The following is a 13,781-nucleotide window of genomic DNA, read 5'->3' as shown; positions in this document are numbered from 1 at the left end:
ATTAAACGTGGTCTGTATACGGACCTTAGGTAACACCTCTGCAGGTAGCAGCACTGATGATAGGCTGTTTTCCATATAAATTCCATTTTCCCTTTTATAAAGGATTTTTTATTCACAATTTGTGCGAATATCTATAACAACACAAAGAGCAATTTATTGCTACTGACTGAATGACTAATGTCTAAGCCATTAAAAAAATACAAAGAGCAATGGATCAAAATATGCTTTAAGTATTACAAAGAACCGACTTTGTGGAAGAGGTTAGCCATATACTCAGATATAGTCAAATGGGTAGACGACATAACAACAGTTGAAAGTAATAAATGCTGTTTAAGGATCATTAAACAAGAAAATATAGTAATAGACAAAATTGAACATTTATAATACTCTTGTTAAAAACTAACTCATATGTTCAATTCAATTGCCGCACACAAAAGAAACTGCTATCAACAAAATGGACTTTCTCAAAAGATCAGGACCAAAATCTAAATTAGAAAGTATTAGAAGTGAAGAGTGCATGGCAAAAAGTATATTCAACAGGATTCAGCTTAGTCATAGCAAGCTTCCTTTACTTGACATGCGCCAATTAAGGTACACCTGCGTACTGCGTATATATTTTACCAAAACCGATGTCTGGTAAAATATATTGTTTTAATCATATATTTTTGCAAACTTTTAAAAAAAAATCAAAAAATGCGTTTGCTGTTTCATAATTTTTCTATTGTAATCTGCTACTTAAATAATTTCTTGGCGATAGTCGAAAATATGTAACTTAACAATTTGTTGTTAATATAATAAATATCAAATTGTACAAAAAATTTAATTTTCCTACAAATACCTTCAATATTATTAAGGGTCAATATACTTTGTAGTCAAGGCGAATCCACCAACAGTAATTATATGTTTAAATATTTGATGATCTATTTTATTCATTTTAAAAGTTCAATCAAGGTTCCACTAATAATTTAAAAACCAATAAATAAGGACAAATATAATGTTTAACACTAATATCTGTACTGAAGGCATGCTTGTTCATACACTTGATTTTGACTATCAACTTAAAGGCACTTAAAGTAGTTTTTAAAACTCGTAATTATATATGTAGTCCGTCTGATTTGACAATTTTTGCAGCATAATTGATTTCACCTTCTCATCGAAACATTCACCAGGCAACACTGTGATGTAGAATGGATTAATAAAAAACTCAGCAGTTATCAGTAAAGCAGTTCTTTTTTGAGTATATACAGATAAATACTCCACTTAAAATACCCACAAATCGACGATAGAACTATAAAAAATCAGGATAGTTGTGGACGTTCTGAATAGAAACGGGATACCAACTTAGCTCAGCAAGCTGTAAGAATTATAGAGTGGAAATGGGAACCCTTTTTACCCTCTAGTGCTCGAATACAAGTCCAGCTCGTCAGGCTGTAGACCATTCGTATCAGGTTTAGAGGTCCTTTGGATCCACCACATCGTTATTAGTCGGTCGCAGTGGACCTATTTTGCTCAGTAGCATGGTTCAGTACAAGAGTCTCATGTGCCAACACATTAGTCTCTTTTATCGAATTATTATGTTGAGATTTTAGACTACCACTGCGGTGACAAGCTCTAACCCAATTGCGTAACATTCCATCGCTTATAATGTTTTCTTCCGTTAACTTCGCTGATATCATCATGATGAATATGTTCATCAGTTCACCGTTAGACATACAAATCAAAGGATGTATTTTAATTCGGTCTCTCTCCAAGATTTACAGTGCCATAAGAAAAACACTTTTACCTTAATAAAATTTAATCAAAGTGCACAATGTTGGAAATCGATCACATATATAAGTACTACCTTTAATTCCCAATATAATATTTTTGGTCCTTCATCGACAATCATTTATAAATAAACAAATCTAAAGTCAATTTGATAGTACAAAAATGAATACTTAATTAAGACAATTATGGGAATAAAACAATCAACAATATTTTTTCTTGTCAACTGTGGCAATTTAGAACCTTTGATATTTTCGAATATGTATCATATAAAAAAACTAGTTGGTGGACACACTTTGGCTCGACAACAAACGTTAACCCTTAAAATAATTTAAAAATACATAAGGTTGCGAGCTTTTTTGCACCTTTCCGGTAGAGAATTGAATTTTTTAATAAGTATTATTGAATGTTGATATGTTCTATATTTTTGTGATACGAGAATATTTTTTCAAAGGCTTTTGATCAAATCTAATGACAAAAATCGAATGTAATTGTAGTGTTTAAGAGGCCCGAAGCAGTTTTTAGGGTAAAAATATTATAATTAACACATATTGATGGCAGATATCTTTGGATTTTTATCACTAAATATTATGACAATTAAATGATATACATATTTAACTCTGTAGTTTATTTTTTTCAAGTATATATACAAGTTGTTGCTATTTATGAACGACAATGCTCTGCCCTAGAGGTTAGTGCTCTACTATTACTCACAATTATAGCAAAAATGAAAAAACTATGTTTAAACGTGTTTTTAATATATCGCAAATGTTTATTGTTAATTACTTTTAAACCTCTTAATGTTATGAACTAACAAAAAGGCTTTGCTTAGAACGTTGTCGGTCAGATATAGCGACACTTCGTATCCGGCTCGAAGGATCCATGTCTAAAAATGTTCTTCGAAGAATAGTGGAAGAATTGTGGAAAACACAGATAGATATAAATATTTATTTCTAAATATTCTTATTTGTCCAAGAAGATAGTGACGCTTCTTGGCCAATATATCAGTTTTTGAATTATTGTTCATCGCCGCCAGTTACAAATAAATAATATTTATATCTATCTGTGATACTTTTGGCTCATAACGTTTTCCTTATTTTTTCCCCCTTTTTATCATCGATCTTATTTTTTGACGTGAATTTATTTATTAGCTATAGTTCTGGTACTTTCTGGCACATTTCAAGAATTCTGTATATTGGTCATAGTTATACTTATATTTAAGATAGTCATGGAACTCACCAAAGATAGTGATTGCCTCGATGACTTCTTGGTATAGCTAATTCAATTAATACTTTGGTGATCCATATGCTGTGTTTTTTAACTTGACACTCTGAATCTCTGGTAGTAGGTCAGTAGTCAGTGCATTTTTTCCTATACGTCACGTTCCTGCTTCGTTCCCAAATCTTTACAGCTCTTTGTAGAATCCTGGAGTCTTCTTCCTAACTTCAATGACGCTATTTTGATGTTCTTTCTATGTGCGGTCTTTCTTAGCTTGATTCCCTTCATCTTTAGCAACAAGTCAAGCTCTAAGTACATCATGGCGAGTTTATTGTTCTTGCTTATAGGCCACAATGCTTGTTCGTGAGTTCGTGACCAAATTTTACTGTCTCATCAACGTTGTTTCTATGAATATCAATCAAAGTCCACTTCTTATAGCAATAGTCAATAGATTCAAAGTCTTTCATACCAATTTTTAGTCTTTGTGAACAACTTTAAGGGAGTCTACAATCCTAATGAAAATTTTCTGAACCTATCAACGAGCCAGAAGGTTAAACGGATTTTTTTATGAGAAGTTTTTTTATTGTGACAATGTTTTATATATTTTTGTGATTTTTATTGTATACCATACTAATATTTACTTGTATTTTTAGGGAACTCGCAGGAAATTAAATTGGGGTTTAATGGTTGGTAGATAGAACTAAAGTAGTTATGGGGAAACAGAATAGTAAACTTAAACCTGAAGTACTTGAAGATCTCAAACAAAATACGGAATTTTCAGGTGAGTTTTCTTAATCGATTATTTTCTCTTATATATTAATTCTTGTTAGTAAAATATTTTTTGGATATAGGACAACGTGAAAAGTTGTTTGTATAAAATTAAATATAACATAAGTAGTTGTGGATTTAAAAAAATTAAATATTTTTCAATAACTATTGGCTTGTCCATTCGGTACGTTAATAACGATTCAAAATATAAATATAAACTTCTGAACAAGTTTATTGCACTACTTAGTTTTAAGAGTTATACAGGGCCTTCCAATAGTGACCTCCAACTTTGACAGTTGGTAGCGGCCATATTCCTGAAGCTATACCTGTCAAATTGGTTGTATGTATTTAGTTTTTTTTTCAAAGCACCTTCGATGGATATTGACGGTGAATTTTTTTGTAGTTTCCCAAATCGCATCAAGGGTTGGTGTGCCTCAAAATATTTTTAGCCCTACAAGGGTACCGCGACTAAAAAAGTTTGAGAACCACTGCCTTAATGTAACAGCTAGTCGTTCAGCAGATGTAATGGATAGCCTTATATTTGTGTCGGCACGTTTTAATTTATCATGATTCATGATGTACAATTCTTAACAATTTGTGGAAGTTTCTTGACCCATTCGGAAGTAATTGAAGAATTTTGTTTCGTTTTTTTTCCAATTCTTCGTAAAGTGTATGGAAAGCACCATACTTTTCTCTTTCTAAGAAAATAGGATGTATCCATATTTTTCTTTTACGCTTCTCCCGTTCCTTCTGCATTTTTTTATATAAATACTACGCTAGTATAATTTTTTGCTTTGATGACATGATATAATATGTTTTGCGTGCACTTGTTACTTGTGAACTGACGATATTTTGGAGATTCCGTACTGACAATCGACGCATATTCCTTGAAATTTATGAACCGTCGACACGGGTACTCATTTAGCATCAACAAGTTATCCTTTGAGAAAACGTTCGTTAACAAGAGCTTTTAAGCTATCTTTGTTAGAATATATGGAAATTAACGAATTAAAAAACACAGACCTAATTCTGAATGACCAACTTGAGACAAACTGTTCTCCCCTCCTCAACTTATTTAGTTAAAGACTATAAAATGCTAGACGCATAACAAATATAGCTCACTTGAGAAAGGCACACTGCCGAAACATCTGTAGTGGTAGTAAATTATAAAAAAATGTGCGAAAGTGTTGAAAACAAATGTGTACAGTGTTTTATTGCTTGATCGAATGAACGTCCATCAAGTAACGGTCTAATCCATCACAATTGTTTTGTGATTAGTATACTAATATATTCGCTTATATATGAATTGTATTACAGATGCCGAGATCCAAGAGTGGTACAAGGGATTCCTAAAAGACTGTCCGAGCGGTCATCTCTCTGTCGACGAATTTAAAAAGATCTACGGCAACTTCTTCCCATACGGCGACGCCTCCAAATTCGCCGAGCACGTTTTCCGCACATTCGATGCCAACGGGGATGGCACCATCGATTTCCGGGAGTTTCTTTGCGCTCTCTCTGTAACCTCCAGGGGTAAACTCGAGCAGAAATTGAAGTGGGCCTTCTCCATGTACGACCTCGACGGCAACGGCTACATCTCCAGACAGGAGATGTTGGAAATTGTTACGGTGAGTTGAATGACTCTTGACATGTATCAACATTTATACGTGTTCGTTTTTTCCCTCATACTAATAGGGTGGAAGATTAAAATATACTTATAATATGTTGAAATTTTGAGAGCAGTTGAATAATAAAATTTATTTTATGATTTTATTACGACAAAAAAAATATTTACCTAAAAAGATTTACATTTTGTTTGAAAATTCATGATATAGTATTTTTTATATAAAAATGCGTGCACGTCACAATTTATATAAAGTGACGTCACTTATATTTCAATTTTCCAGAACGTTAACCTTAGAGTTCAAATTTTCCTAACACAGCTAATAATACGAAACCCATACGGAACTATACTTCATCTTCATCTAATTTACTTACCGTTGCACATCATCCGCGTCATAGCCCGTGAGGTCACATGATAACCAACACGAAATAATTAGGCGGTAGGTGTGTTCTTTTTTAGAATCAGTTTGTCGAGTACACTGGCATTACAGCCACTAGACATATTTTATTATATACGCGTAGAAATAATATTTAAAGATTTCTATTTAAGTTATCTTAAAGAAATACGCAATAATATGTTTCATTTAATTTGTATAAATGCATTATAAAGCGTTTTTATGAAGAACATTTGTTCGGAACACACTGTAACTGTAATCGAACGAAGGTGATATGTTGGCATAAATTGGTAACACTTATTTGACAGTTGCGGTGTTGACTAATGTTAATAAGTAATGAAAAAAGTGTTGTTTTTGTTTAAGTATTCCATTTTACATCTTTATACGACGCATACAAGAGGTTCAAATAACAAGATTATTTTTAACTCTTGTTTTGTTTCTATTTATTTACATTAAATATTAATTTGTTTTGTTGTATAATCCACTGTTGCAATAATTATGTGACCTATTTGATTTAAAATGGATTCAGGATTTTTTTATACTTTGGCAACTATGTGAAGTTTGATCTCTGTCAACGATGATGACGTGCAACGGTAAGTAAATTAGATGGACTATACTCGATCTTTCATAGGCGTCAATATGGTATAATAATCAGAAAAATGTAATCATCAATATATTGGGAATTTTAGAATTATATTGATTAAATAACCAAAAACATTTGTTATTATTAATAATATAAATTCTATGAAATAACTCTTTAAGTCTAACATTCCACGAAATAATAATTTTAATTAAATATATTAGACAATTGTACGTAACTGATAAAGGGAATACTTACTTCAAATTTTTTCAGCGTGTGGCAAAATTGTTTAAAGTGTTGCCGCTTTTTTAGAGTAAGAATTTTGTTTATGTTTTGATTTCTTACACAATTTGATCATAATATATTATATATTAATAAATTGTATTTATAAATACATATTAAATTTAGATTAATAGTTTTAAAAACTAATTATTGTTGTGTATTGTGATAGTTCTATGCCAAAACAACTAAATAGTATGTAGAAAGCTGTTAAGCTTTCATATAAGATAGATTATTTTGAACAAGAAATAATGGCGGGACGTTTTTACTATTAATGCTCTGAAAGAGGTAAGTTTAAAATTTAGAATATATAATTTGGTATTAAAACGTTTTCTTATGTATTTTAGTGTGTTGCAGTAATCTTAAAACTGAATGTATTTACTGTTAATATAGTAGTTTGACAAATAGTTGACATTTTAAAAATTCCTCACTTACTAACTATTCTGATGTTTTGGCAACGCTGTGGGGTTCTGACGTCGTAAATCTTGAATGACGTGCACGCATTTTTTATGAAAAATACTATAGCTCAGTTTTATCCCACAACTGACAATTGCCAACATAATGTCATAAACCAGTCACGAAAAATTTACAAATTATTATTTGATATTTTCTTGTCTTTCTTCTCATAATTCTTGTTCTTATGGTAATGGGTTTTGCATTCTTATACAGAGTATGTAACAAGTTATGACCATTTTTATTTCAAAATTCCTATGAAATCAAGACCATGTATATCAAGAAGTAATGCATAAACAATTATTTATTTCATATAATAAAGTAAACAATATATTGTAGTGTTTAAATTATGTTTAATTGAAATCATTGACAAAAATTTGTATACAGGATGAACTACAAAACAAAATTACGATTTTCTCATTTTTTTTAAATGGATCACCTTATATTTTATTTTTTAGAAATATTGTATTTATGCTACTCCATATTTATGATAATCCATAGAGATCTTTAATTAAGTGGTTTCCCGTTATCTTCTAAATCCTTATGCCGTTGGCCAAATTCTGACCCGGCCGCCTTCGGGGCCGATTTCTCAATTTCAGGACAAGAGTGTCCTACAACTCATTCTTCCGAAGCCGTTGGACAGTAATTGGAGGGATTGCTTATACCGGCAATTACTCGGACGTCAGAACCTCGTTTGTTATTTAGCAGGATGCACCGGATGATCAGAATTAAGATCATCACACGGACAGGTGAGGTTGACATTTGGATAGGGGAGGCTATACGTTGCGCATTACTATCCCTTAAATTACAAAGGAAGAAATATTCTATGCACTAAAGAACAACAGAAATGGAAAAAGCCCGGAGCCAGATCAACTGCCATGGATGTCCTCTTAAAGCTCTTTAATGAAATTTATCAGTCGGGTGACATACTCCATGAATGGTTGACCTCAACATTTATTTGTCTCCCAAAAAAGAAAAATGCTAGAGAATACACCGACCACCGCACCATAAGCCTGATGTCTCACACACTTAAAATGCTTTTAAAGATCATCCATCAACGCATTTACCAAATACTTGATATGGATATTGAAGAAATCCAATTTGGATTCCTTAGAGGCGTAGGTACGTGTGAAGTTCTCTTTGCATTCAACGTACTAATCCAGAGATGCTTGGATGTGAACCAAGATGTACGTCTGTGTCATAGATTACAACAAGGCTTTCGATAAAGTCCGCCACAAAGAGCTAATTATCTAAGCTAATCCTCAAAGCAAAACAATTACAATACAATGACCTTCGAATTCAAATAAATTTATATTATAAACAGCAGACACACATACGCATTAATGAACACACATCAGAAGAGTTCTAAATTAAAAGAGGAGTGCGACAGGGGTGTGTATTGTCACCACTTACTATTCAATGCATACTCTGAAGAAATTATGAAAAGAACTCTTGAGGGAGAAACAGCAGGAACAGGAATCAATGTCAATAGAACACCAATTAACAACATTAGATATGCGGACGATACTATCATAATGGCAGACAACCTACAAGACCTCCAAAAGCTAATGCACAAGATAGTTGAGAATGGAGAAGAATATGGATTATTAATAAACATCAAGAAAACTAAATTTATGAGGATATCAAAAACCCAAAATAATGATGAAAGCCTGACAATTAACGGTAAAACTTTAGAACAAGTCAAAAACTACAATTAACTTGGCACAATAATTAATCACACAAACGATTACTCCAAAGAAATCAAAATTAGAATTGAGAAAGCACGAACAATTTTCAATAAAATGAGGAAGGTACTTTGTGCAAGAGAACTGAAATTAGACTTGAAAGTTAGGCTGGCAAGGTGTTATATTTTCTCTACTCTGCTTTACGGGATAGAAGCATGGACACTTAACGCGTCGACTACTAAAAAGTTGGAAGAATTTCAACTGTGGGTGTATAGAAGAATCCTGAAGATATCATGGACTGAGCATGTAACAAACAACGAAGTCATGAGAAGAGTCAACGAAAGAATGGATATATTGGAAATCATCAAGACACGCTGCAATACCTGGGGCATGTTATACGTAATGAAAGATACAACATACTTCAATTAATTACACAAGGGCAAGAGAAGTGTACGAAGGAGAAGAATCTCATGGTTGCATAACTTGAGGGAATGGTACGGATGCATATTAATCGAACTATTCCGAGCGGCAACATCTAAAATCAGAATAGCCATGGTGATTGCCAATCTCCGTCGCGGAGATGGCACGTAAAGAAGAAGATCCCTTACATCCCCGTATAATTCACATTATTTTTAAATTGTATTGTTGTATAGTTCTATGAAGAAAAAAGCATAACATTCTATTTTTATTTCCTTTATAAAAACTCTACGTAATAATTTTACGACCCGTTTTATATATGGGTTGAAATTTGAATCGGTCTCATTAATATTAATCTGCTACTTACGGACGAAAGTCCATGTAAATGTTGACCAATTTCGTAATTATTCACCCTCGAGTTATACGTATACCCCTGGTAACCAAAATCATATGCGTCACCCTTGAGAATAAAATCACGAAACTTAAACACTGAAATATTGCCATGAAATTTTTATTATTTACGTGACCATGGGAATGTGCTGACTAATTATATCGCTATATATATATATATATATATATATATATATATATATATATATATATATATATATATATATACCATCTCTAACCTAAAAAAGAACCAATGATGATAATAGGAGATTGGAATGCAAAAATGGAAAAGGAACCTCAAATATTGAAATCAGATATTGAGGCGGCAATTAAAAAGCTAAAATTTAGAGCAGAAGAAGAAGATAGAATAACAGCCGAAACACTCAAAGAAATAGGAGAATTAGGGACGGAAGTAATGCTTAGAATTTGCAATGAGATCTGGAATACCGGAAAGTGTCCAAATGACTAGGGTAAACTCACGTTTATTCCCATATATAAAAAAGGTTTACCGACAGATTGCAGTAAGTACCGTACAGTAGCCAGTAGCATTTATATCACACGCGAGTAAAGTACTTCTAACTATCATGAATAAAAGACGAAAATGCCCCAAGAACAATGCGGATTCGTCCCAGGTAGAGGAACAAGAGAACATATTCTTAATATTCGTCAAATTATCGAAAAATCTCTGATAGTTTAACATAGAAACATATTAATGCTTTGTTGACTATTCCAAGGCCTACGATATAGTAAAATGGGATAAAATGTGGCATATACTTAGAGAAATGAGTACGCCAGAACATCTAATCTATTTATTACAAAAACTATATGTAAATAATACTGCTAATGTAAGAGTATCCAATATATTTCGACTATTTTCATAGGCATCATCAGGGAAAGCTACAATGATGGTTATTAGGTATCTCTTACATAGGATGAATTAGTTTTTTTATTTATTTTTATACTTACTTAGATCCAGACCAAGAGATCCGGGTACGAATAGAAATGGCAAGGACAGCGTTCTTAAAATTCAAGCAATTGTTCTGTGACAAAAATCTGAATACTGCGCCGAGACTGAGGTTTGTTGAATGTTACGTCTGGTCGCAACTATTGTACGGGGTAGAAACATGGACATTAAAAGCGCAAATAGTTAAGAAGATTGAAGCCTTTGAACTTTGGATATACCGGAGAATGTTGAGAATTCCATGAACTGCCAGGGTCACCAATGAGGAAGTGCTGAGAAGGATGGGTCGAGACAAAAAATTGTTGAGAACAATAAAAGTACGCAAGACTGCATACCTTGGACACATACTGAGAAATAATAAATATAATCTTCTGCAGGTCATCATGCAGGGTAGAGTCGATGGCAAAAAGGGAATAGGTAGAAAGAGGAAGTCATGGCTGCGAAATATTCGAGACTGGACAAACATGACTGTAGACGAATTATTCCACGTTGCAAAAGACAGAGAAGCTTTTAAAAATGTGGTCGCCGACCTCCGTTATTGGGGACGGCATTGGAAGAAGAATACTTACTAAGTGAGGATGTTTGTCAAGGTTAAAATTGAAACATTTATACATAGCAATAAATAGAAACTAAAATGAAGGCACAGAAATTACACATATTTGGCTCTACAATCTAAATTAAAGTGTATAATGTTAAAATATTCTTAAAATGTTAAAATAAATAAAAATTTTAATTAATTATCTGACAGATTTATGAATTGAAATTAAGGTTAGACATTTATTTGATGTACAATTTTGTTTTATATAAATAGGTAGTTAGTAAAATTATATTGGTCATTATATATTAAATTATACAGTCAAGTAGTTTATCAGCAATCAACATTATTAATAAATCTAGCGCCAGATCTTAGGCAAACCTTTTAACTTTTGTTATTTTATTCTTGTCCAAGGCTAGTAAATAGAAGTATATTTCACGCAAATGTTTAATATCTGATTTTTTGTTGATACAATAATTATCACACTCTGCTATGAAAGCCATTTCTAGAAAGATTCCTTAGTATAGTTACTTTCAACACCTAAGATTTTAAGGAAACTATAATTCATAGTATGCAGTAGAGACCTTAGTTTGCAACTCAAAATAAGAATATTACGTTCATATGTGTTTTCGGTGCTGCTGTATGGGGTGGAGGCCTGGACCTTAAAGAAAGAGGTGAGCGATCGACTTCAAGCATTCGAGATGTGGACCTACCGAAGAATATTAAAAATAAGTTGGGTAGACCGTATAACAAATGTTGAGGTCCTCAGAAAAATGACAAAGGAAATGGAAATCGTGAATACGATTAAGATAAGAAAGTTAGAGAGGATAAATATGTTATGCTACAAACCATAATGTAGGGAAAAATACAGGGAAAACGTAGTATTGGAAGAAGACGCATCTCCTGGCTCAACAATCTGAGAAAGTGGTATAATTGCAGCTCCGTCGACCTGTTCAGAGCTGCTATCTCAAAAGTGAAAATAGCTGTGATGATTACCAACCTCCTTAGAGGAGACGGTACCTAAAGAAGATAATTCATAGTGTGATTAGGATCATATACATGTGTGGCAAGAGTGCATCTTTCTGGATACAATCTACAGTCACTTTTGTGGGAGGTAATCCGATCTTTTATGGATCTTGAACTTTATCCTATATATTCTTTATTACAATCTGTACAAGGGATACTCTAGATTATATTTTTTGTTGTTTCTCTATTTAGTTTTCTACCTACCTTCTGTGTATATTTTTAAAATACTGCTAGAAATTCTTAACAACAAAAGTAAGTTTATTATGAGTTCTCAATTACATGATCACAGTGTAAGATCTAGAGACTTCTTTAGATCGCAACGTTTTAAATGCCCAAAAGCATAATAATGCATCTTATACTCAATATTAGAACAGAATAGAATTTATTTAATCAATATACAAAAATAGTTTTGTTTTTGACAAGTCAAAGGAATAGTGACAATAATATATAAAACATATAAAATTTTTGGCGAATTTAAACATTACAAACATGTATATATTTAATATTAACAGTTAAAAAAAAAACGACAAACACACTTTGTGGAATTATAAAAAAACATGAAATATAATTATAATAAGCAACTACCCTGACCAAACTAGTACTATTGTGTAAAAGCTGTACTTAGGTACTCCGTTTTTGAATAGAAACAATGTTTCAAAAAGTGTGATTTGATTTTAAGCTTAAACGATAACAAGTGAAGACTTTTTACTTCATCTGGCAAAAAGTTATACAAACTAACATCAGTCGAATTTTTTATGCTCTTTGTCAACCTAAAACGTTGTGCTCTAATAGCATCTCTAGATCTTGTATCGTGATCATGGACGTTGGAGTTTATGTTAAACTGACCTTTGTTGGCATGAATTTCAATCAGCGTCTCATATATATAGAGTGAAGGTAGTGGCATATACCTAATACCTAAATCCAGATATAAAGGTTTGCAGTGTTCCCTATACTCTGCTCTTGCAAGTATCCTCACTACTCTTTTTTGTAATTTAAAAATTCGATCTGCGTAAGAAGAATTACCCCAAACAGTTATTCCGTACTGTAAATGGCTATGAAATAATGCAAAGTAGCACATTCTAAGGGAATTTTTAGGAATCATATAAACTAAGTTGCGTATTAAAAATATACTTGTAGCAAGTTTAGAACTTAAGTAATCTATATGAGCACTCCGATCCAAATTATCGTCTAGAAAGATTCCTAATAGTTTAACACTATTTCTTGAGATATACTTCCAATCAACTAAAAATCAAATTCTGATTTGTTTCTTCATTTAGCTTTAGCCCATTATGTGAAAACCAGTTTTTGCTTTCTGGGTATCACTATCTATTTTAATTTTTAAATTATTCTGATTAATATCAGTATTTATGAGAGTTGTATCATCTGCGAAGCAAACACATTTTATAGGAAAAGTGTAGTGAAATAAATCGTTCAGATAAATAAGAAACAAAGTGGTCCTAATATCGAACCTTGAGGTACACCATATTCGACAGTGTTAAACTCAGAATAGCTGTTATTAAGAAAAACTGCCTGTTTTCTATTGTTAGGTATGATCTAAATAGATTAAGAGTGTTTCCCCTAATACCGTATTTATGCATTTTTTCCAACAGTAATTCATGCGAAACACAGTCAAAAGCTTTGGATAAGTCACACAATGTCAAAGACACAAAATGACCTTCCTCCAAACCAC

At 32.4% G+C, this 13,781-nt stretch overlaps 1 protein-coding gene across 4 annotated transcripts in view; it reads left to right on the top strand.

Moving 5' to 3' along the window:
* Nca (neurocalcin homolog) overlaps window positions 1–13,781 on the top strand; it is a 371,118-nt gene that overhangs the window by 337,338 nt on the left and 19,999 nt on the right. For all 4 annotated transcript variants that reach the window (XM_072524050.1, XM_072524051.1, XM_072524052.1 and 1 more), the window contains exons 2-3: window positions 3,636–3,763; window positions 5,068–5,375. In XM_072524050.1, coding sequence (XP_072380151.1) covers window positions 3,694–3,763; window positions 5,068–5,375 — 378 coding nt within the window. In that variant the 5' untranslated portion in view covers window positions 3,636–3,693. The remainder of the gene's footprint in view (window positions 1–3,635; window positions 3,764–5,067; window positions 5,376–13,781) is intronic.

This window comes from Diabrotica undecimpunctata, chromosome 2 (assembly GCF_040954645.1).
Source record: "Diabrotica undecimpunctata isolate CICGRU chromosome 2, icDiaUnde3, whole genome shotgun sequence".
Classification (NCBI taxonomy): domain Eukaryota; kingdom Metazoa; phylum Arthropoda; class Insecta; order Coleoptera; family Chrysomelidae; genus Diabrotica; species Diabrotica undecimpunctata.
Note: the sequence above shows the minus strand (reverse complement) of the source record. Positions and strands in the feature narration are given on the sequence as shown.